The following is a 24,824-nucleotide window of genomic DNA, read 5'->3' as shown; positions in this document are numbered from 1 at the left end:
CGGCGGGGGGAGCGATTTAAAGGGACAATGTCCCCCGAGCGGTGGAGGCGGCGGCGGCTGCGGAGGCCGCGGCACCGGCACCGGGAGCGGCAGCGGCGGTAGCGGCAGCGACGGCCGCACCGAGGAGGGGAGCTTCGAACCCCGGCGCCTGGCCGGCGGCACCGCCTCCCCGGTGAGGCCCGGCCCGGCCTGGGGAGCCCGCGGGCGGGGCGGAGCCGGCTCGGGGAGGGGGAGGCCGGGGCCGGGCCGGGCCAGGCGGGACCCCCCGGGGCGGGGGGCGGGGGCGGGGCCTGCAGGGGCGGGGCCTTGTCGGGGGCGGGGCCGTTCCGGTGGGGGGGAGGAGTGGGGGTCTTGGGGCAGGTGTCCCCCCACCTCCGCGCGTCCCACGGGGTCTCCCGCCCCGAAGTGCACGGGCGGAGGGAGCGTCTCCCCGACCCTGGCCCAACGAGGGGTGCGCTGGCGCGGCGCCGCCCCCACCCCTGCGACCCCCGGGGGGCGTCCAGGCGGGAGGCCCCTTCCCACGCTGCCAAAGTGCTCCGAAGTTGCGGTCCCGCCTGTTCCCCGCGGGCAGTGCCCACCCGGTGGGCACCCGCAGGTGCTTCCTCTGGGCCTGGGCAGGGACCCCCGCAACGACTGCCAGGCCACGGACTGGCCCCTTGGGAGCCCCCAGGCCCCCGAGGGCAGCGCCTGCAGCCAGGCCTGGAGCCCGGGCCCCGCCCCGGTTGCCTGGGCCCGGCCTCCCCACCATCTCCCTGGGGAGGGCGCCTCATTCCTGCCCTTCACTTTCTGCCGTTACCTTGAAGGTATTTATAGGTGGAGAGGACAGCACCCACCCCCCCACACACACACGGCTTCCCCAGGGTCCTCATTTCTGGACCAGGAGCCCATCCGTCGTTTTTGTCCGCAGACTAGAGAAATCTTGGGAGGGTGGGATGGAAGAGCCCAGGCTGGGTATGCATGAGGGTTGATGTTGGGGAGAAGGGGAGGGGTTAATGCTGGGGTCACTTGAGGCTGTGTGTGAGGGCGAAAGGGTTAATGAGAACCCTAAGGTCCTGAGGGGATGGGGGTTGGAGTGTGGAAAAGTGCAGAGGTAATGATGGGAGCACTTGGGATAGTGAATAGGATCAGAGTGCAGAAGTGGCTGGGATTCGTGCTGAGGCATGGGCACAGGAGATGCATGTGCATGGAAGGGAGGGCACAACTGGGAAAAGTGCAGCAGCGTGTGAATGAAGGGAGGCACCTGGGAGAAGTGATAGGATTAATGCTCGGAGAAAACAAGGTGCATGAGTTTGCATGTGTAAAAATGGGGTAAGCTGAGGCAGTACAGTACAAGGGCTATGTAAAGAGGAGTTACCTGTGGGGAGACTGGGGCATACTGAGGACAGAGCCCATTGTATGGCCGTCCATACAATGCATATGGATAAAGCCTCAGCACCATTTACTTAGCTCTCCTGGGCTTGGAGGTAAACTGAGGCATTGAGCAGGATGGGTGAGGACTGGGGCTTCAATGAGGAAGGAGAAACTGAGGCAGCATCCCTTTCCCACCTCCCCTAAGCACCTGTCTCTCTGCCCCCAGACCTACAATGCCTTGCTGAGCCCGCCCAGCGACTGAGTGGAGCCAGGCAGAGAGCATCCATGGATGGGCCCCTGGCAGGCGGCCTGGCCACGCCAGATCGTCCTCGTGGCCCTGAGAGACTGCCTGGCCCAGCACCGAGGGAAGACATCGAAGGTGGGGCCGAGGCTGCTGAAGGGGAAGGTGGCATCTTCCGGTCTACCCATTACCTGCCTGTCACCAAGGAGGGACCCCGAGACATTCTGGATGGCAGAGGTGGCATTTCTGGTAAGAGGATGGGCCCTGTGGCCCTGGGGGAGCATCGAGCTGCCCTGAGGTTCAGAAAGGGCTAGGTCACCCAGCCCAGCAGGGGTTGAGGTGGGATTCGGATTCTACTTGCGTCCAGAGCCTTCTCTTTGTACTTTGCTTATTTTCCCATTTTACGGTTGTGAAAACAGAGGCCCTGGGAGCCAATGACCTGATGAATGCTGCCCCTCCCCACCACAGTGGGTGGCTAGGAGCTGGGATTTGAACTTGGGTCTGCCTGGTTCCCTCCTTTGAGCACACTAATTGGGTCCAGGTACCCAGCTTAGCACCCAGAGCATCCTGCCCTGAGTGCCCGCTTGTTCCCCAGGCATACCCCATTCCCCGGGGTTGATCCCAGCTCCCTCCTACTGCATTGTGTTGGTGAGTCCTGCTCCTGAGCCATGGGCCAAAACAGCATGTGCCCTCTAGTGGCCGGGGAGAGACTGGCTAGTCAGGGACCCCAGCTACCCCTTTATGCCTTGGTTTACTCAGCAAAAGGGGATCTCACACTGTTCCCACCTCAAGACTTGTTATTCATTCATTAAATACTCAACAATTACTATATGTCAGGCTGTGTTCTAGGTGCTGGGGATACAGCCATAAACAAAAGAGGCAAAACTCCCTTCCCAGAGAGACCTGACATTATAGTAGGACAGGCAGCAAGCAGCGACATAAATAACGTAAGGTCGGGTAGTGACAGGTGCCATAAAGGTATTAAATGGAGTGCCAGGATCATGCCCGGAGGACCTGGGAAACCTCCCTGAGTGGGTGGAATTTGAGTGGAGCATTGAATGAATGGTGGGAAAGACAAGCCAGGTGGTGGGAACAACAGGAGCAAAGGTCCTGTGGTGAGGAGGAGCCTGGTGTGTTCAAGGACCAGGCAGGAGCAGCAGAGTGGTGAGGGCAATGCAGGCTGATGCACCAGATGTCTCCCTTCATCTGCCTGGCCTGCCCTACAGGCCTTGGTTTCCAGGAACTTCCATGTACCTCATCAGGAGTTTCCTACGTGCCAAGCCCTCTATGTGATCATCTCATGTCATTCTTAAAATTTTCCTGTGGGGTAGCTTCAGCTTTAACCATCTCGTGCTAGAGATAGAGATGGGAAAATTCAGGCCCTGAGGGGTGAAGTAAGTTGCCCACGGTCCCACAGCCGGCACTAACCTGGCATGATAGCCCTTGTCTTGAACCACTACCCTGGATCAAGTCATCCTCGACCTGCCTCAACTCACCCCTAACAACACGCATGATGTTCAGATATTTTCAGAGCACCTTCTTGGGACCACACACACGCTCCATCCTTACCCTCATGGACCCTGCCATCTGGTGCCGGGGAGACAAACCAGCCACCAGGTGTTAAGACATAGTTGCTGGGGCTGCAGTGGGGAAAGCCCAGCCAGCCCCAGCCTAGCGGCCATCTGGAGTCCTGGATGAGGAACAGTGAGTCAGACAAAGAGGGCAGGGGAGTCTAGGCATCAGGCTTCACATAAGCAATGGCAGGGAGGTGATCGATAACACCCAAATGTGTTACACAGGGTGAGGCTACTGAGGGTGAGAGTATCAGGGCTCAGGGAATCTTAGCAACCCCTCCTCCAAACCATTAGCAACCAAGGCCTAGAGATCAGCAGGACTGTGTTCCAGGTCATGCGGCTGGCCAGCCCTGGCAGGCCTGAGACCTTGATTTTATGAGAGCCCAGGAAGCAGGGTCTGGGTTTCCAGAGTCCTCTCTGGGTCTGATTGTGAGGAATTGGTCACTTCTTCTCTACCGGGCAGAAGCCCCGAGTCTGGCAAGGGAGGGGGAAGGTAAGTAGGTAGGTAGGTAGATGCTTCTTCACACGCTCTAGGGAATCAACCAGGCTCCAGCACATGTACTTGGGGAAGAGGGGAATGTGGCTGCCAAAAGAGGCCAGGCCCACCCTTAATGATGTCCTTGAGCAAACGGGGCCATGGGACAGGGGTGACTTGACCAGGGTGGGGTCACAGCCTGGAGGTTAGAGGAGGGCCTAAACTTGGGGTACACTGCCTCCCCTGCTGCCCCTCTTGATCTGCTCGACTCCCCTTCCTGGCTTGGACACCTACTCCAGGAGTCTTATGATGCCTATATATAGGAACAGCCTCTGGGGCTGCTGTTCCACCCCGAAGCCTGGGCCCTCCCTCACTCCGACCCTGCCCTTGGAGACCCCCGAGGGTACTTCCAAACTTCTCTGTCTGGACATGGATGCTTCCACTGCCTTCTCTGTCCTACACTATGGCTATTGGCTTGGAGCCCCCACAGCCTCTTTACAGCCCCTGCCTGACATTTGGCACCTCTCTCTTTGGCCTCCTGGGTGCAGCCAAGGCTTGGGGGGCTGAAACGGTCCACATGGATTGATAGGAGTCTGGTGCGTGTCTGGCATTGAGACCAGGGGGCCAGGGGACGAACAACACATTATCTCTGGCCTCGCGTGGGGCCCCAGGCTGGGGAGCACATTAGAGCATGGAGTGAGCAGACCTGAGGCTCTCAGTCCAGCCTCCAGCTTCCAACCTGGGACGTCTCTGAGCTAGCCCTGACCCCTGTTCCCGGGCACCCTCATGGCCCTTTCTCCCCCCGCACCGCCGCGTCTCTGGATGGAGCATGTACTGTATGATCTCCTTGGCATCTGTCGCTGGCCCTGCAAGATGGGTGGTAGCTGTTTCCTTTATACAGAGGAGGAAACAGGTGGGAAAGGCATGCCCTTCAGTCACTGCTGGGCCTTGAACTTGGATCTGTCTGCCTCCAAAGTCTAGATTCTTGGCCATGCTGCCAAGCTGCCTGGCTTAGGGTTCAAGCCGCTCGTGGATGCCCTTCTCATTTTCCCTCTCTCATTTTCAAACCCTCTCGGGGACCCACAGATAGCAGGAGTCCATGAGAGCCCTTTGGCACGGCCACTGCCAAGGGCTGTATCCAGGCACCTCGTCTGACCTACAGGGACTTCTGGATCCCCGCCAGCCCTGGAAGCCCCTGGGCAAGCCCCCAGCCCCCAGGTGTCTTGGACACAGGGCCCTGCTTGGCCTGCTTCCTTCAAAATGCTGCCACTAAAAATAGGAGCCTCGCTGGAGCTGCTCAAAGAGGCCAACACAGCCCCCTGGCTCGTGGAATCCTTAGACAACGCCAGTCGCAGAATCAACGAATCTGGGACGCCCAGAATCTCGGCAGCTGGGGTCCCAGAATCTCAGAAGCAGGATGCCCGCACCCTCAGACTATACCTTTAGGCTATGCAGGGGCTTGCTGCCACTGAATGACTTGCCCTCCCCTTAGTAGCTCACATTTATGATCTTATGTTTTCAAGAGACCCCATTTTGGGGGGTCTCTCTCCCCTGGCTGGTCCAGGCCTTGCTTTCCCAGCCCTCACACCTTCTCCAACATCCACCTCAACCTCTCACCCTGACGCTCGCCCTTGCATTTGGGAATCCCCCCGGCCTGACCCTGCTTCCCATCAGTCGACTCCAGTGGGCCTCAAATGGGGGTCATTCTGCCTGCAAGGGACACTTTGGCCACATCTATAGACACTTTGGGTTGTCATGACTGCAGGACCAGCGGCTGGGGGTGCTTCTAGCATCTCGTGGGGAGGGGCCGGGGAGGCTGTGCAGCACCCATAGCGCACAGAAAATCATCCGGCCCCATGTGCCGTAGTGCTGCGGCCACGAGACAGCTGTAGCCGGTGCAAAGTATGGACCCCCATTGCCACCCTCACCTTCCAGAGGCCATGGGACGGTCACAGAGCTTCTCTCAGGCTCTGTAGAAAGACCCTCAGCCTGTGACCATGACTTTCTGATCCCCCAAAACCCCCTGAATGGCACTTCTGATGCTTTGGCTCCTGACAGTCAGCTCTCAGTTTCCTGGGCAAGTTGAACCACGGGGAATCGGAAAAAGAACTAGCCCTGGCCCTAGCCCTCTTTCTGGACCATCGTCCAGTTGAAGCTAATCCAGCCGTTGCATCTGTCAGGCTCTGGACGGGGCGCAAGTCCCCCCCGTGTGTTAACTTTGGCCCAGGCAGTTGGCCTGCACCCCAGCTGGCACGTTCACCCACGTCAGGCGAGTGTGGCGGGCAGAGGAGGCACAGGCCAGGATTCCTGTGGTCGTTCCAGGCGTTGGCTCCACAGGCGGATAATGGAGAGTTGGCTCTATCTGTGTGAGAGGTCCCAGGGGGGGATTTGATTCTAGCACTTAGGCCTGGAAGGGGACCTGGGAGGCAGGGACAGGCCCTCTGCAGTTCAGACTTAGAGCTCTTCACTCATCATCTGGCAAGTATTCATGCAGCACCTGCTGTGGGCCAAGCACTGGGATGCTAGTGAATGAGGCTGAAAAGGTCCCTGCCCTCAGCAGGGACGCAGGCAGGTCTCCACAAGAGGAACCGGGCGATTTTGGAGAGTGTGAATAAAGAAATGAAATAGGTGACCAGGGAGGAAGTCACAGGGGCTCCCTCTGGTCAGTGCCCAGGGAAGGACCCTCCAGATGGAAGGAATAGCCAATGCGGAGGCCCCGAGGCCAGAAAGAGTTGGGTGGGCTTGAGGCCTCAAGAAGAATCAGGACAAAGTGAGTGAGTGAGGGGTAAAGAGAGAGAATGAGGCTGGAGAGACCTGCAGACGTCCCACCCCACAGGGCTTTGTAGCTAGTGGCTGAGACCGTGGCTTTTATCAGAGGTATTATGAGAAGTCAAGTGAGTTTTTACCAGGGTGTGATTTTAAAAAATCACATTGGCTCCTGGGTGGGGGCAAAGAGAGGAGGGTTGAAGGCAGGAAGGCCCCAGGGTTCCCCAGGAGACTCCCCCAAAGAGACCCCTTTCAAGACTCAGGAGTGCAGAGGCCAAAGGCCTCTCAGAGAGGGGTAGGGAGCCGGCTAGGCCCTTCCGAGGTGCCTGGCAGGGCTCCTGGAGCTGGGGTGTTGTGAAGGACCCCGGCCAGGGGGACCCCAGCCCCTCAGGGTCTCCCCTCTCTGTTGCAGACGGGCAGCCCCATCCCGGCCTCAGCGAAGCCCTCCCCCGTGCCACCTCCGCCACCCATCGGATCAGCAGCTGGTGAGTGCCACGCTGGCCCTGACCTCAGGGAGGGCAGGGGGGCAAGCAGGATGCACCTAGGCCCAAAGGAAGCCCCTTGGGAGTGAGAAGGGGAAAGGAGGGAATCAGGAGGCCAGGCAGGAGGAGGTGGCTCCCAGCAGGCAAGCCCCTGGGCATGTGCAGGGGGTGGGGAAGACTGGGATGAACACAGACAGTCAACTCTCATTATCCCTGCCAGGAGCAGGGCCAGAGGGACAGGATCCTGAAGGTTAGACCCTTGGAGTCCTGTCTCTGCCAGGTGACCCTTACAATGATGCCAGGCCTCTCTAAGCCTCAGTTTCCCCATCTGTAAAATAGAGTCCTTAAGGCGCATCTCACAAACTGGCCTTGAGGACCCCAGGGAGGTTGGACAGGAGCAGGAACTGGCAGCAATTGTGACAGAAGTGACCCTTTAAGTCTTGGTGGGTGCTCTTAAGTAGTAAGCATTGCAATGTGTTAATGAGAGCTCCCATTTGTTGAGCGCCTGCTGTAAGCCTCTTGGCAGAGGCTTACCCCACTGAATCTTTGCCATGGCCATGGAGGGTAGGTGGTCCCGTTGGCGTCACATGGCACCAATGGGGCTGAGAGAGGTGACCCTGTGATTTCCGCTCTTCTTCTTGGTGGAACCCATTTCTGTACCTGTTGGGCAGGTGTGATCGACAGCCCCTCTTGGAGGCGGGATCCTGAAAATGAAGGGAGATTTACCAGGAACCTACATTGATTGTGGGCTTACCAGGAACCAGGCATCTGGTGAAGTGAAGCATTCCCAAAGCACAGAGTTTTGTTCTCCTCTCCCTATACTTCCCGGGGTCATGGTCGAGGTCCCCATTTCAAGTGTTATAGTCGTGACCATTTGACTCAGCACACACCTCATGTGAACTTTTCTTTGACTGTGGATATGAGAAAGTTCCTTAGATGTTGCAAAGGACACAGAGGCTCCTGGTTTTGGGGACTTGTGCCCCTTTTTAGGATTGGAAAACTGAGGCTCAGTGAGGTTGCTTCGCCTCCCCCTTTGCCCCAGAGGAGGTCAGGGTCCTTGGGGCCAGAGGCTGAGCAGGGTCCTTCAACCACTCCTGACTCTGCCCTTCTAAGAGGGGAGCTGCTGGGGCAAGGCGTTCCCCTGAGTTGTTGATGCCACAGAATTGCACGAAATTTGCTGGAAAGTGAGACTAAATGAACGAATTCACCCCAATTTGGGGAAAACCTCTTGGTCTTATGCAGCTGGGGGCACAGATCAGAGCCTTGGGCCCTCCTGGGGGACACATGAGAGTTGACTGTGCCGCCAGACTTGAGGACATGCCTTGTGACCCTGGTGTGACCCCTAGTACACCCTGCACACTCTCCCACAATGCAGTGTGGCTGGGCTACATGGACAGGTGCATCCTGGGAGCTGAATGTGTTTTTTGGCCCAACAGTTCTGGAAGAGCCACATCCACTCCCCCTACCTCCCCACCCTCACCTCCACGCTCCCGGCCCCTCTGAGGTTGCCCTCAGGTTGGGTCTCTGGGGCTTGTCTTGGACTGCCTATGAGGACCCCCTCCCCTGCCCAAGGAAGGGAAACTGAGGCCTGTGGCTAACCTGTCCCCATTGGCACTTCCTTGCAGTTGCTGGGATGGAGGCAGCCTGGACTTCCAGCCGGGCTCCCCACCACCCCACCTCCTGGGCCACTTCCCTGGCCCCCCTGATGGCCAGGGGACCTGGGAGCACCCCCTGGCCCAGGAAACCAGGGAGGGCATCCCATCTGAGCGGAGGTTCGAGGACTCGGTCATTGTGAGAACTGTGAAGCCCCACATTGAGCTTGAGGGATCTAGAAGGTTCTTGCACCATCAGGGGGAAGCGAAGCTCTTGGAGAAGGCCCCCCGGGGCCACCCCAGGTTCAACTGGCTCCGAGACACTGATGAGCAGGCCCCACCCCAGGATGGGGGGCTGCACCTGGACCTGCCGCCCCAGCCCCTGCCCCTCACCTCCTTCAGAACAGTGCTCGTGCCGGTAGAAGATGCCACTAAGACGTTGGATGTGACGGTGGTGGACACGAGAGAGCCCCTGGCAGACCTCGAAGGGCTGGCTCAGCCGTCTGAGTGGGGCCTGCCCAGGTCGGCCTCAGAGGTGGCCACACAGACCTGGACAGTGAATGCAGAGGCATCCGTGGAGCGGCTGCAGCCGTTGCTGCCCCCAATCCGGACAGGACCCTACCTGTGTGAGCTGCTGGAGGAGGTGGCCAAGGGGGTGGCCAGCCCGGATGAGGACGAGGATGAGGAGCCGGCCGTGTTCCCGTGTATCGAGTGCAGCATCTACTTCAAGCAGAAGGAGCACCTCCTGGAGCACATGAGCCAGCATCGCCGAGCCCCGGGCCAGGAACCCCCTGCCGACTTGGCCCCACTGGCCTGTGGAGAGTGCGGCTGGGCCTTCGCTGACCCCGGGGCCCTAGAGCAGCACCGGCAGCTGCACCAGGCCTCCCGGGAGAAGATCATCGAAGAGATCCAGAAACTGAAGCAGGTCCCAGGCGATGAAGGCCGGGAGGCCCGGCTGCAGTGCCCCAAGTGCACCTTTGGCACCAATTCCTCCAAGGCCTTTGTGCAACATGCCAAACTGCACGTGCGTGAGCTTCCAGGCCAGCCTGCCAGGGAGCCCTTCGGGGGCGGCAGTGGGGCTGGCAGCCCAGGCCCTGATGCCACCACCCTCACCTACCGACCCTTCCGAGCCTCCTCGGGGCTCAGGGGCTGCGTGTTCTGCGGCTTCCCCGCACCCAGCGAGAGCCTGCTCAGGGAGCACGTGAGGCTTGCGCATGCCCACCCCCACTGGGAGGAGGATGCAGAGGCTTTCGAGGAGGACCCTGCCAGCCAGCCAGGCACCAGCCAGGATGCATATGCCCGCTTCCCTGATGCTGCTGAGGACTACTTTGGCAAAGCTGAACCGCTCTTGGCCCCCACATGGCAGGAGAACCCTGCTGGATATGACCCCAGCCTGGCCTTTGGCCCAGGCTGCCAGCAGCTGGGCATGAGGGATTTCCCACTGTCAAAGTCACTTCTGCACGGCTCAGACCAGAGGCCCCTGGGAAGGCCAGCCTTTCCCTCACCTCTAGCATCTGCCCCCTACTCCTTACAGCCCAGTAGAAACAAGGCCATGATCCACCCCAGGGAGGGGCTCCCAGGCCAGCTGGGGAGCCACAGACACCCTTGGAGCGAAGAGGAGGAAGAAGACATACCGCTGGCCTCAGAAATGGACTTTTCCCCCGAAAATGGGGTTTTTCCACCCCTAGCTACACCCGGCCTCATCCCACAGCTGGCCCTGGACCTGAAGCGGACTTTCCGGAAAGCTCTGAGGGCAGCTGAAGCCTCACGGGCACAGCAGCAGCAGCTCCGAGGGATGGTGCCGCTTGTGCTGGTGGCAAAGCTAGGGCCACAGGTCTTGGCTGCAGCAACGAGGGTGCCCCCAAGGCTGCAGCCCGAGGAGCTGGGGCTGGGGGGCGCCCACCCCCTGGACTTCTTACTCCTCGACGCGCCACTGGACGGCCCGCTGGGGCTGGATGCACTTCTGGACGGGGACCCGGAGGTGGCACTGAAGCATGAGGAGCGCAAGTGCCCCTACTGCCCCGATCGCTTCCACAACGGCATCGGCTTGGCCAACCACGTCCGGGGCCACCTGAACCGTGTGGGCGTCAGCTACAATGTGCGGCACTTCATCTCTGCTGAGGAGGTGAAGGCCATTGAGCGCAGGTTCTCCTTCCAGAAGAAGAAGAAAAAAGGTAGGGCGGCTTCGCTCCGGCACCCACCTCCCTCCGAGGCCCAAGAGACGCACAGCCGGGCAGCTGAGTTCTGAACCAAGCAACCCTCACTCTAAATGCTCCCATAGTGCCAAGCAGGGGGAAGTCAGGGCCTCCCCTTCCTGGAAGACTGGGAGCCGCGGCAAAGGCCACCTCATCAGTGGAGGTGTGGAGATGCCTCAGTGCCCTGGCCCTTCTGGCAGCTGAAGGAAGGAGTGTGGGCAGAGGAGGCAGCCCCAGGCAGGGAATGTCACTGATGTCTTCATTCGACAAATATTTATTGAGAGAGACCCCCTCTGTTCTGGGCACTTGGGGACACAGCAGAGAACAAAACAGCAGTCCCTGCTCTCCTGGAGTTCATGGCCCAGTAATAAGAGTGTGGGACCCTGACCAGCTTCAGAACCCCCGGGGCAGCCTGTGAGGTATGCAGATTCCCAGGCACCAGGGTTCTGATTCTGGAGGTCTGTCTCCAACACAAGTGCCCTGGGTGGTTCTGACGCTGGCAGACATGGATCCCACTTGGGGAAGGTGCTGGTATGGTGTTTGAGAGAGTGTGTGTGTGTGTATGCGCGCACGCGCGCGTGTGTGTGTGTGTGTGTGTGTAGGCGCACGCGCATGTGCGTTCTTAGGGGGTCAGGGGCAAGGGGCAGACAGCCGCAAAACAAGGCACTTACAATGGTGAGTTACCAGGGCTGTGATGGCAGAAACCAGGGGCTGGGGCAGCCAAGAGGAGGTCCCTGACTCCACCTGGGGACATCCAACCGGGCTCCCACAGAACAGCATCCTATCCGTTTGCCCATTTCTTCGTTCAACAAAGACTTAATTGACAGCAGCAGAACGATAGTGAGCAAAAAATAGAGGCCTGCGCTCTAGACGCGAGAAGGATATTAATCGAACACTCAGCCAAAGGATTGTAAATCCACAACTGGAGAAGGGTTTCTGAGAGAGGAGGCCCTGATGCTAAGAACCATGTGAGGGGAAACCTGGAAGGTCAGGCAGAGAAGGCTTCTTGGAGTGGGAGGACTACTGGACGCATGAGCACGTGGGAGCTGATGCAGGCAGGAGGGTGAATGGCAAAGGGAAAGGGAGGCTGTGTGATCTTGGGGGGTGGGGAGCAGCCCCAGGAATGGGGAGGGCTGGGGCAAGAGAGTCACTCCTCCAGGTAGTCCATGTCCTCTCTCCCTCCACAGTGGCTAACTTTGACCCAGGCACCTTCAGCCTGATGCGTTGTGACTTCTGTGGGGCTGGCTTCGACACACGGGCCGGCCTCTCCAGCCACGCCCGAGCCCATCTACGAGACTTCGGCATCACTAACTGGGAGCTCACCGTGTCACCCATCAATATCTTGCAAGAGCTGCTGGCCACCTCCGCTGCTGAGCGGCCCCCCAGCCCCCTGGGCTGCGAACCTGGGGGGTCGCCTAGCAGCTTCCTGACCTCTCGTCGGCCACGCTTACCTCTCGCAGTGCCCTTTCCACCCACCTGGGCTGAGGACCCTGGGCCAGCCTACGGAGATGGTAAGGGGAGAGCGTGCAGATTAGATTGGACTGGGGCCCTGACCCTTCTTGGGGGCCCAGAGAGATGTGCGGGGGAGGGGGAGGAGTTGCCATTCTGCTTTCCTGGTAGTGTTTCAAGTCACTTTACAAAGTATGCTGACAACTGTCCTTACAACTGCCCTGCCACTTGGAGGTGATTTTTGTTTTACTCTGGGACTGGGCCAGGGCTACTTCTGGATCCGGTTTATCCCTGCCCTGCCTGACAGTGATTTTAACACACACTTATTCAGCTTTTCCTAGGAGCCAAATATGTTCTAAGCACTTTACAAACACAAACTTATTTACATCCTCACAAGAACGCTATAAGGCAGGTGTTATTATTATCCCCCATTTTACAGATGAGGAAACTGAGACACAACGAAATTAATTAACTTGCCCAAGGACACACAGCCAGAAGGGTGGAGCTGTGATTTGAAACCCCAGACGGGTCAGGCTCCAACAGTCTTGCTCTTAAAAACATCATCTGTTTGGAGCAGCGCTGTCTGCTAGAACTTTCTGAGATGGGAAGGTTCTTTAGATGTGTGTTCTGTAGACTCTAGCTCTCCAATGCCTGATGAAATATGGCTTGAAATGTGGCTAGTTACGAGGTTAGTAGTAACTCATCAGGCACTGCAGAGCTAGAGTCTACATTCTGGATTTTCACTGGTGCCTTCTTTGTCCAGCAGCATTGATAACCCCTCCCATAACTGAGTGCTTGTTGTATACTAAGGCTTCATCTCATTCGTGCCTCAAAATCATTCTGTGGGGTTAAGGATTGTTGTGTTCATGTTTTGTGGATAACAGGATGTATGTAGGTCATATGTGGATAACATACTGTAGGTCATCTGCTTTGCCACACAGCCACAAAGCAGCAGAGCTAGACTTCTGAACACCATGTTTAGTGGTCTCTCCATGGAGGACAGCTTGGGAAATCCAGAAGTAATATTTTGGTGAAGGAGCCTAGGACTGAGCACCACTGAGGGAGTGGGAAGGTGAAGTACCCAGTCTGGAAAAGCCTGACTTTGTTGGACACTTTACTGACTCTCAAAGCAAAGAACTTGGCAGAGAGGAGTAGGTGGGCTTTGGGGAATGGAGAAGTTCCTTAACAGGGGCAAGTGTCAGGGGCTGCTTGGGGCTGAGGTTTCCTTCTGTTTCTCCTACCTGGAGCTTCCAGGGTCTTATCTAGATCTGTACTCTGAACTCCACTGGACCCATGTGCAAACCCCCTTACCAGTGAAAGGCACCTGAGGGTCTTCAAAGTGGAGAGTGGTGCTATCAAAGTCACAGAAAGGACATAGTGGCTGGCTGAAGTCATAGTTTGGAAAGAGGCAGAGTAGGGACACGACCTCAGGTTTCTTGCCTTTCGGGAAGGCTGTCACCTGGGCATTCAGCTCACATACCTGGCTAGGTTTGTGGTGTCTCAGGGGTGGCTGAGAAGTGGAGCTGGTTCTGAGGACGGCTAGGGGCACAGGCCGTAGTTTGTAAGCTACAGCCTTGCCCTCTTCTTTTTTGTCACTCTAGTAGAGGTCTGAGTGTCAGGCTCAAACTCCTTACTTGGCACTGGGTCAGGTCCCCGGGGGACGGCAGCATGTGTCCAGCAGTCAGGTTGAGCTCTGGTTAACCTGTTTCCACCAGAGGACCAGTGTGGCAGCCCTTAGCGCTGACAGACGTCCAAGCCATTGGGGTGTCAGGATTCAGTCTGGTACTGCCCTGGCCTTGTCCACAGGGAGGTGGGGGGCGCTCTGATCAGTCTTTCAGTTGACACCTGGTGCGCCGGAGGGCCGTTAAATGAGTGGTTCCAAGATCCTGGAAGCCTTGCCTTGGGGAAGGATGTCCAAAAGTAAGGCTAGGTCTGGGCACCCGCCCTGCACCGTTGTTTTTAGAAGCATCTCCCTCATCACTAAGTGGGTCGTCGGGGGCGGGTGCCCGGTTGGGGGCGGGGCAACGGTCGGTTTCTGGCCCCACTCAGCTGTCAAGGAACAGCTGGGGGCAATCGGTTTGGTGTTGGGGAGAAGCAGACTGTGCCTGAAATGGGGTGCCGGCGGTCGTGTGAGGAGTTCCGTAGGCTTGCAGGACAGCGCCGGCGAGGGCTGGGGGACATTTGGATACCGGGATGATGTGGGATCCTTATAGCTAGGATCTGGTGTCTTCCAGGATTTCCGACACGGAAGGGAGAATTCCAGGATAGGGAATGGAACAGGATCCCGGAGCACGTCCTAGCTCCGCCCTTCAGGGCTCCAGAAGCCTGGATGCTGTTAAGGCAAATGCGTGCGGTCGGAGGATTCCCATTTTAGCCTTAGGGGTGTTCGGGCCGGGGGCGTCCCGTCCTGTCCAGGCCAGGAGTGGGAGTGTAGTTGGCCGCCGTGCTCAGAGCGGCGTGCGTGCTTCCGCGAGCTGGGGTGCAGGCGGCTCCCTCAGGCTCCAGCCCCAACCCCCAAGCCCCCGCCCTGCGGGCCGGGACAAGTGCTCCGCTCGCTCGCGGCGCTCGGTGCTCGGCCGGCCGCCCTGGGCGCGCCCCGAGGGGCGGGGCGGAACAGAGCGGGCTCGGCGGCGGCGCTCGGCGCTCGGCTGCTCCCGCCTGGGGCGGCCGCCCCGCGTGCGCCGGAGCCAAGATGGCCGCCTCCACCGCCCAGTGCCGAGTGACAAAAGCGGAGAGCAAGGCGGCGGCGGGGCCGCGCGCGGGGGGCGCCCGGGAGCGCGCGCCCGCTGGGGCGCCCCCGCCCAGCCCCCCGAGCCCGGGCCCCGCGGCCCTCCCCGCGCCGCCGCCGCCGCCCCCGCCCCCGCCGCCACCGCCGCCGTCGCGGGACGGGCCCAAGGCCGAGCCGGAGCCGGGGCCCGGGCCGGCGCCCGCGCCGGGTAAGAGCCCGCGCCGGGGAGGGTGCGGGGAGGGCAAAGTCGGCATTCCGCCTGCCCCCTGCCGCCGCCCCCGACGCCCGCCGTCCAGTCTCCGGGACTCCCCCCCCCCCCCACCCAGGCCCTCCAGTCGTGCGGGCCCCGGGCCTCCTGTCGCAGCTCAGGGTCCCGGGCTTCAGAAACACTCTTAGCCGCTGCTCCGTGGGACCCTCACCCCGTCTGACAGATGTTCCCTGTTCCCCTTGGAGCCCCGGGAGCTTTCCTCAACACAGTCGCGGTCCCTCCGGCGCGGAACCCACTCCAAGTCACTTCAGATACGGTCCCTACAGCATCTGACAGACGCGCCCACTCCACCCGGCGACTTTGACAAAGTCCTCGGTGTCCCGGGCCCCGGTACCCCTCACCCCCGCTTGTCTTCTTATTGCCTCCGTAAGACTCAAACTGAGCAGAGGACCTGCACGGCTTCCTGCTCATAGCGCTGAACGACTCCAAAGCCCCAACTAACACACAGTTTCTCGAGCCTCAGAGCTGTCTCCGTGTTCTGAACGCTAAACCTGGGGCTCAGCAGGCCACTCAAGCCCCCTTCTCTGCAAAATTAGACCACGAAAAAATAACCTCGACTCCCTTTTCTCATACACACCTCTTTCAGGGAAGCTTCCTGACCTAACAGATGCCTCAGAAACTTCCTACAAAGTTCTGTGATTACCACTCTTCTTGTCCCCATTCAGAACCCGGCAGATTCAGGCTCCCAGTTCTCACTTACCCCACGTAGGGCTCAGCTTGTGAGAAGCAGACTACTGCGGAGCCCCAACTTCTTCCTGTAGCTCCAGCTATCTTGTCTGGTGGAGGTTCTCCACAAGTCCTGTGGAGCCTCGTCTCTGCATTGCTTATCTGTCCTCTGACTCTGGCCTTCTCTTACTGGATTCCCCTTCTGACTGCCACCTACCTGCTCGCAAGACTGACATGCTCCCCCGCACAAGCTCTGCCCAGAGAATTTTGTCAGAGCTAGGATGGGAGTAACTGTCCCAACCGGTGTGTGTCTGATGGGTGGAAGCTGCTCCTGGTCCGTACTGTCCGTGTGCAGCCTTGACATCCTGGTGCTGGGGGTTTGGATGGAGCCTCTGCTCTCATAGGGTGAGTTGCCTCCCACGATGAGAGCAGATGCTAAGGATGAGGAAGAAGGCTCTGTGCCCCCACTCTCAGTCCTTATGGGGGTAGACAGCTCACACCCAGCCCGGGCTGAGCTTGTCTTCCTAACCTCACAGGCCTGGGTTCTGAGGAAAACACGATGGTAGCCATGGACTTGGGCTCCCCCCCCGCTCCCCAAGAAGAGCCTGCCTGTCCCTGGGCCCTTGGAGCAGGTGGCCAATCGGCTGAGTAGCAAAGTGGCTGCAGAGGTTCCTCATGGCAGCAAGCAGGAGTTGCCAGATCTCAAGGGTGAGTGACCCAGGTGGCAAGGAGGGGGTGCTGGCCAGGCTGGTCACACTCACAGGGAACTCTTGAGCCTGGAGTTAGTGTGAGGTCAACAGCTTTCTTTTCACCCCAAGGCACTAAGGAGACAGCTGGTTGTCTTCTGTCCAGCTTCTGATGCCCTGATCGAGCATGGCCTTGAGGTGTACCCTCACTGGGCGGGGGAGGGGCAGCCAGGGGAAAAGAATGGTTTTCAAGAGCTCACACTCAGACCTAATTCATTTGCTGACTTCAGCCCTCATTAGCTACGTGATCTTCTGTGTGATACTGTCTTGTCTGTATGTTGATATTGAGATCGTTATTGAGTAATTGACAGGCACTGTGTTGGACTCCAGGGATGTGAGAGAGCAGAACAGATCTGGTACTTGTCCTTGGAGTCATTGAAATTGGGGAGCAGGGAGGCAGAGAAAGAGACAGGCAATGATAAGGGCTCTGCAGAAAAGGGTGTAGGGCACCACAGGGACTGTGGCTGGGCCTTCCAACCCAGTGTTTGGGGCATGAGTTGAGCTGCAAAGTCTGGTTAGGACAGCTCTAGGAAGCATGTGACTGGCAGGTCAGTGTTTGTGTGAACACCTGTTGCCAGGACACCCTGGTGTGTTGTTGGATATCCGAAAAGTATTCTACTAGCTGGACCACAGAAGGGCTCTGCTTCCTGCTGTGTGCCCTTGGGCATAACTCTTCCCTCTCTGAGACTCAGTTTCCTTATTTGCAAACTGGACAGGCTGATTCCTGCCTTATTAGGGTCATTTTAAGGATCAAGGGGGCTTGCAGGGAGCCTGGGTGAGTAGGGTCCTGGGAGGAGGAGAAGTGGGGAGGGCAGGGCTCAAGGGGCCTCACAGCCAGCTCTCTTGGCCTCCATCTCACCCTCCAGCCCAGAGCCTGACTACCTGCGAGGTCTGCGGTGCCTGCTTTGAGACACGAAAGGGCCTGTCCAGCCACGCGCGCTCCCACCTGCGGCAGCTGGGGGTCGCCGAGTCGGAGAGCAGCGGAGCCCCCATTGACCTCCTCTACGAGCTTGTGAAGCAGAAGGGCCTGCCTGACACACCCCTCGGGCTGCCCCCAGGCCTGTCTAAGAAGTCCAACTCACCGAAGGAGGTGGTCGCTGGGGCCCCTCGGCCTGGCCTGCTTGCCTTGGCCAAGCCCTTGGATGCCCCGGCTGTCAACAAGGCCATCAAGTCACCTCCTGGCTTCTCGACCAAGGGCTTGGCCCATCCACCCAGCTCCCCACTCCTCAAGAAGGCACCACTGGCCCTGGCGGGCTCCCCTACCCCCAAGAATCCTGAGGACAAGAGCCCCCAGCTGTCCCTGAGCCCCCGGCCAGCCTCCCCAAAGGCACAGTGGCCCCAGTCTGAGGACGATGGGCCCCTGAACCTCAGTGAGTGCGGGTCCCGGGAGCTGAGGGAGGTCCTGGCACCGGGAGGGCTGCAGAGCCCAGGGTGGGGCCAGTGGGGACTACAGCTCCTATGTCCTGGGTCTGCTGGGTCAGAATATTGGTCAGAGCACTGTGTCTCCTGTTGGGCTGGCCATGCAGCATATTATCATCTGCCTCCCACTATACTGTGCTGTTGTTCCCCCTGGAGGTCTGGTTGTGGCTGCTGAGCCCGCCAGGGTCATCCTCACCACTTAGGGGCACTCTTGGCCTTCTCCGAGCCTGAGGGTTGGGGCAGTGAAGGTAATCAGAACTCCTGTGGGCCTGACTTCCCCAGAGGGGCATCTTGGGCCCTCCAGGCAGGCAGGTGGTGGCCCACCTGACAGGGGGGTCCTGTAGTTGGCCCTGTGTTCACATCTTCCTGGCGTTCTCTGCAGAGGCACCTCTACTGTGCCCATGGGTGGAGCCATACCTCCTGGGCTGCCTGTGGGCATGACAAAGAAGGGTTTAGGAAGAACCACCCCCCCTTCCCTCCCTGGTGCAGTGAGCAGGTTTAGCATGGTATCCCTTAGGAAGTCAGGCCTTCCCACACATTTGTGGGTGTTAGCCTGGGCTGAGCCCAGGGTCTGGCCCCCTGCCCAACGGGGAGCCCCAGTTGGCATCTCATGTTCCCATGAAGCTGCTTCCATTGTCTGCTGTATTTTCAGGAGCAAGGCCCTGAGCAGCTCTGCCTTTGGCTGTATGATGCTCAGCAGCTGGGCGAGGCCCCTGCTTTGCACTCACACAGCTCCCACAGCTGGGGTCCCAGGGAAGAGTGCCTGGGAGCATCAGATTGTGCCACTGGAATTTGGCCACCACCTCTCCACCCCACATCCTTAAGCTCTCCACACTCACCTTGATGCGAAAGGGCTAGGCAGAGAACAGGACTTTCTGTTTCCCAAAACCTCTTAAAATAAATCTGCGGCACAAGTCTTGATCCCCAAATGGCCTGGGCAGCCTTGAATCGTATCAGGTCTTCTTGCCTCAGTCCCCCAGGGCCGGCCAAGGTGGCGGCCGTGAACCCCCCCCTGTGTTTTGTCTCCGCAGCTTTAGATAGTGACGGGGGCAGAGAGCTGGACTGCCAGCTGTGCGGTGCCTGGTTTGAGACCCGCAAGGGCCTGTCCAGCCACGCCCGCGCCCACCTGCGCCACCTGGGCGTCAGCGACCCGGACGCCAAGGGATCCCCCATAGACGTGCTCCACGGGCTCATCAGGAGGGACGGCGTCCAGATCCGCCTCCCACCCGGGCGCGGCACCCTGGCCCAGCTGGGGCGGCCTCCTCCTACCTCTGCGGCCCTCTCCTTGCTCCCCCCCCAACCGCCGGCCAAGAAGGCCAAGCTGAAGGCCGCGGGTACGGCCAGCCCCTGGGGGAAGCAGGACCTCTCGGCCGCCGCAGCCGCCGGCATTTTCTGGGCCTCTGATGTGGAGCCGTCTCCTCTCAACCTCTGTAGGTTCTCGCTTCAGCCGCTCCCTCCTCCCTGCGGGCCCTGGAGCCCCTCCCGGGGGGGGGGGGTCACAGCCCCCTCCCTACTCCTTTCCTGCTGGGGCAGGGAGTAGACAGGGGCCCTTGGCAGTGGGCTGGTTCTGCCCAGATATCTTGTTGGCAGTTGGCTGCTAGGCCCTCTCTCTTGGCCTTTGACCTCCATGACTGTGACCTTCCCTGAGAATAAAGGCCAAGGGTGGGGTGCTGCCTTTTGGTGTGGAAAGTGTCCGTGGTTGCCCCTGGTCTGGATGGTATTTGGCACTTAGGCTACTACTTCCTGCCCACTTGCCCCCATCCTTGTCAGGACCCAGGACCCGCAGAGCTGTGGAGTCTTGGGTCCGTCCTCTGCCAGGACCGAGGGCGCATGTGCTCTCTGGAACCTCCCCTCGCTCCTGCTGAGTGTCTGACCCCCGCCCCACTCCTCAGTTCCCTCGCTTGCACCTGCCCTCCACCACCACCCCAGCCTGTGGGCATGCTGCTGCCCATGCCCAGCCGACCAGGAGACCCACAGACAAGAATGCTAATGTTGCCCATGATGCTAATTACTCCTTTCTCCTGCTGCAGCCTCGGGCCCAGAGCCAGCTCGAGACATCCGCTGTGAGTTCTGTGGTGAGTTCTTCGAGAACCGCAAGGGCCTATCAAGTCACGCACGCTCGCACCTGCGGCAGATGGGCGTGACTGAGTGGTATGTCAACGGCTCACCCATTGACACACTACGGGAGATCCTCAAGAGACGGACCCAGTCCCGGCCTGGCGGCCCCCCTAACCCTCCAGGGCCAAGCCCGAAAGCCCTGGCTAAGGTGGTGGGCAGCGGAGGTCCCGGTAGCTCGCTGGAAACCCGCAGCCCTGCAGACCTTCACCTCTCACCCCTGGCCAAGAAGTTGCCACCGCCACCAGGCAGCCCCCTGGGCCACTCACCAACTGCCTCTCCTCCCACGGCCCGGAAGATGTTCCCAGGCCTGGCCGCACCCTCCCTGCCCAAGAAGCTGAAGCCTGAACAAATGCGGGTGGAGATCAAACGGGAGATGCTGCCAGGGGCCCTTCATGGGGATCCACACCCATCCGAGGGTCCCTGGGCAGCGCCACGGGAAGACATGGCCCCCCCTGAACCTGTGTAAGTGTGACCCCGGGGGCAGGGCAGTGAGAACAGGTAGAGGGGTCTCCCTCCGCCCCCCACACGCACTTCATGGGTACCCAGAGCACCCTGAGTAGAAACAGAAAGGGGATACACAGGTCCAGAGAACGAGGGTTAGCTGTGCATTCTTGCTATGCAGACCTCCCAGCTGAGCTGCTTCTTGATTACCCATCCACACTGGGGAGGCAGAATTGTGCCATTCAATGATGCCCAAAAGGTTTTACCTCTTGGGCCATCGTTAATCGATGAGTAGTGTCTACCAACCAGATTTCTAGGGAGAAAGATTGCAGGGATCAATTAGTGATGTCTACCACAGGCAGGAGTATAAGGACTGGAATTGGGCAGGTGCACGTCTTTCCGACATTCCTGGTCACTAAGTGTTTGACATTTTGGAGCCAGGTTTAAGTTAAGTGTTCGGCTCTTCCACTCCAGCAATGTGTGACCTTCGGTGAGTTTCCTCTTTCTGGAGAGTGAAGATACGCACGGTCTGAGCTCTGTATAGTTCCAGAGGGATGTAAATCACTTAGTACGATGCCTGGTTAAACGAAGCCATGTGTATACCAGTCGGTAGTCATACTGTCCCTGTCACTGTTCTTTCTGCTCGAGTTGGCTGAGTCGTGTGCTGACCAGGTGAGAATGGCCCAGGCCTCAGCTTCAGTGCTCCGGTGTATTTCATACCAGCTGTGTGCCACATGCTTGGAGCTGCTCCCTCCAGGTGGAGGTTTCCATCTGCATTTTGTAGAGGAGGAAACAGGCTCAGAGGGGAAGTGGTTTGCCCAGTATAACATAGGGGTTCACAGCCAAGCTGGTGTCTGAGCCCAGGATCGAAGAAGTGCTTGCTTCTCACTGCTTCTCGATGTCACAGGGAACCATCTTGAAGCCAGCTAGCATTTGAGGTGACAGAACAAGCAGAAGGGCTGAATGTGCACAAGGGCCCCTGGAAACGAATGAGGGAGTGGGTCATTGGGGTCGGGGCTGCATGGACGGGACAGCCAGGCACTTAACATTAGCCTTGAGCTTGGAGGCTTCCCGCCGCAGCAGCCGCCTCCTTTCCTCCCCCTCCCTCCACCCTGGATCCCCTGCAGCGTCCCGGGCAGAGCCTGTTCGTGACATCCGCTGTGAGTTCTGCGGTGAGTTCTTCGAGAACCGCAAGGGCCTGTCAAGCCACGCGAGGTCCCACCTGCGGCAGATGGGCGTGACTGAGTGGTCTGTCAACGGTTCGCCCATCGACACGCTGCGGGAGATCCTCAAGAAGAAGTCCAAACCGTGCCTCATCAAGAAAGAGCCACCAGCCGGAGACCTGGCCCCTGCCTTGGCTGAGGATGGGCCTCCCACAGCTGCTCCTGGGCCTGTGCAGGCCTCTCTGCCACTGGCGCCAATGGCTGGCCGCCCAGGCAAACCAGGAGCTGGGCCAGCCCAGGTTCCTCGAGAGCTCAGCCTGGCACCCATCACTGGTGCCAAGCCCACAGCCACTGGCTACCTGGGCTCAGTGGCAGCCAAGCGGCCCCTGCAGGAGGACCGCCTCCTCCCAGCAGAGGTCAAGGCCAAGACCTACATCCAGACCGAACTGCCCTTCAAGGCAAAGACCCTCCACGAGAAGACCTCCCACTCCTGTAAGCAGTGGGTGGCAGGGTCCTGGGAGGGCGTCTGCTGGGGCCTGCAGGGCCTGGCAGTGCCACACACACACTGACCCCCAGCAGGGGCCCATGGCGAGGCCCCAGTGGGAGGCGGGACTGACTCCCGACCTGGGCAGGGCCTTCTGGGTACTCTTGTTCCCTTTGGGCTGGGACTCAGCAGCACCCCCTCTGCCTGCAGCCACTGAGGCCTGCTGTGAGCTGTGTGGCCTTTACTTCGAAAACCGCAAGGCCCTGGCGAGCCACGCGCGGGCGCACCTGCGGCAATTTGGCGTGACCGAGTGGTGTGTGAACGGCTCACCCATTGAGACACTGAGCGAGTGGATCAAGCACCGGCCCCAGAAGGTGGGGGCCTACCGCAGCTACATCCAGGGCGGCCGCCCCTTCACCAAGAAATTCCGCAGCGCCGGCCACGGCCGTGACAGCGACAAGCGGCCGCCCCTAGGGCTGGCACCCGGGGGCCTGGCTGTGGTGGGCCGCAGTGCTGGGGGTGAGCCAGGGCCTGAGGCTGGCCGGGCAGCTGACAGTGGTGAGCGGCCTCTGGCAGCCAGCCCGCCGGGCACTGTGAAGGCCGAGGAGCACCAGCGGCAGAACATCAACAGTGAGTGCTGGTGGGAGGGGGGTTTTGAGGGTGGGGAGCACCTGCCCCCGGGGTTCTCCACTGTGCACATCTGCCCTTAGTCACTTCCCCAGTTGCTCTCCTATTCTCCCATCTGGGCGCTGTCCCACCTGTCCCAAGGCCCAGGCAGCAACCAGTCACCAGCTGTCCTGTCTTAGAGTTGCCCTCAGCCTCTGCCCCTTGCTTGCTAAAGGCAGGAACTTTCCCAGGAGTCCTGCCCTCTGGCTTATCTCCTGTCCTCCTCTTCACCTTTCCCCACCTCAGAATTTGAGCGCCGACAAGCCCGGCCTCCAGACGCCTCTGCGGTCCGGGGGGGCGAAGAGGTCAATGATCTACAGCAGAAGCTGGAAGAGGTGCGGCAGCCCCCACCCCGGGTCCGGCCGGTCCCCTCCCTGGTACCCCGGCCCCCCCAGACATCACTGGTCAAATTTGTTGGCAACATCTACACCCTCAAGTGCAGGTATGCAGCCCCCTGGGGCGATGGGGGAGAAAGACCACCCACCTGGTCTCTCCACTTGGGGTTTGAGAAAGAGCCTCTGAACAAGACAGGGGTTGGTTGGGGTCAGGAGATGTAGCCTCATGGACTGGCGTAGAGTGTGGCTGGAGCCAGGCTAAGGACTTCTCAGCAGACAGCGACACCTCAGAGCATCATGCTGGGACCCTTGGGGTTCCAGTGCTGGCTCTGACACTTAGCAGCAAAGTGACCTTGAGCAAGGGCTTCCCACTCCCTGCCTCAATATTCCCACCTATACAATGGGGTTGGTAACAGATTTGCTGGGAGGATTTAAAAACCTGAATATTTATAAAGCACTCGAACTATGTCTGACGTATGGTAAGCACTCAACGAGTGTTTGCCTGATTCAGGAAAATATAGGTCTTAGTTCATTTTTACCAAAGTCCAGGTGTACATCTGAGGCCAGGAAACTGGGTCTGAGACTTCAGATGGGCTGCCTCAGGCCACATAGGTCAAGTCAGAAGTAAGATTTGAACCCAAGTCTTTGGAGCCACGAGATCAGGTCCTGGGCCCCTGTTCAGTGAGGCCTCCCTTGGGACCTCAGTTGGTGAGTTGGGTGCATGAGCAGGGTAGGTGTGAGTTAAGTGCCTGACCCCTTTTCCCCAGCTGCTGTCCTTCTGTCCTGGAGCCTGGGGTAGGGTCTGCCTCTCTGGGCTCTCTCCTCTCTCAGATCCTATGATTCAGTCAGATGGTGGAGGGACTTGGGAAGCCCAGTGTACTTTCCCAGCAACAGAGCCAGCGGACTGCCCTGAGCATAGAGGTGGGGGTCATTAGGGGACCCTACCTTGATCCTGGGATGGGTACAGGTAACTGTCCCTGAGGAAACATCTGGCTTCTGGGTCCTCTTCCCTGAAATCCTGGGCTGGCTCTCTCTACACTGAGTAGTGGCGGGTGTGCCGGATGCTCAGGGACGTGGGCAGGGCTACGCATCTGCCTCTCCTCATGCAGCGGCCACTCCTCTCTCTTTCTCTGTCCCTCCACACAGGTTCTGTGAGGTGGAATTCCAGGGGCCCCTCTCTATCCAGGAGGAGTGGGTGCGGCACTTACAGCGGCACATCCTGGAGATGAATTTCTCCAAAGCGGACCCCCCGCCTGAGGAGCCCCGGGCCCCGCAGGCACAGACAGCGGCGGCAGAGGCGCCCTAACACAAAAGCATTCCAAATTCCCTCTTGTGCCACCTCTGTCTCCTCTTTCTCCTCCGTCTCTTCCACCCTTTCCTCCCTCTTTCTTTTCCGTTTCCAAAGGAGCAAGCCAAAACCTCAAACCGGTTCCCCTTGGGGGCCGGGCACACTACAGCCGGGGCGCCAGGAGCCAGCTAGCGGCCCTTCCCCCAGCCCGAGGGCTCTGGGGCCACACACAGTGCATCTTCTTTCAGCCCATGCCCACCTGGTCCAGCAGGGGGAGAGGCCAGGTCAGGTGGCAGCTGCTCTGGTCAAGGGGAGGAGGGCCAGCGCTCCCCTGCATCTAGCAGCCAGGCAGGGCTATGTTTGCCCTCCGTGGCCATT

The 24,824-nt window shown here is 59.5% G+C and overlaps 1 protein-coding gene across 1 annotated transcript; it reads left to right on the top strand.

Moving 5' to 3' along the window:
- The first annotated feature begins 43 nt into the window (after positions 1 to 43).
- Positions 44 to 24,824, top strand: WIZ (WIZ zinc finger). Its single transcript, XM_032867481.1, is given in 15 exon segments — positions 44 to 172; positions 1,577 to 1,840; positions 6,819 to 6,891; positions 8,514 to 10,654; positions 11,863 to 12,186; positions 16,323 to 16,369; positions 16,371 to 16,494; positions 17,399 to 17,902; positions 18,983 to 19,381; positions 19,982 to 20,517; positions 20,519 to 20,531; positions 21,638 to 22,165; positions 22,368 to 22,787; positions 23,070 to 23,265; positions 24,305 to 24,824. Coding segments are annotated over 14 exon segments (5,670 nt in total). The 5' UTR covers positions 44 to 172; positions 1,577 to 1,635; the 3' UTR covers positions 24,465 to 24,824.

This window comes from Lontra canadensis, unplaced genomic scaffold (genome assembly GCF_010015895.1).
Source record: "Lontra canadensis isolate GAN:19392208 unplaced genomic scaffold, GSC_riverotter_1.0 scaffold35, whole genome shotgun sequence".
Classification (NCBI taxonomy): domain Eukaryota; kingdom Metazoa; phylum Chordata; class Mammalia; order Carnivora; family Mustelidae; genus Lontra; species Lontra canadensis.
Note: the sequence above shows the minus strand (reverse complement) of the source record. Positions and strands in the feature narration are given on the sequence as shown.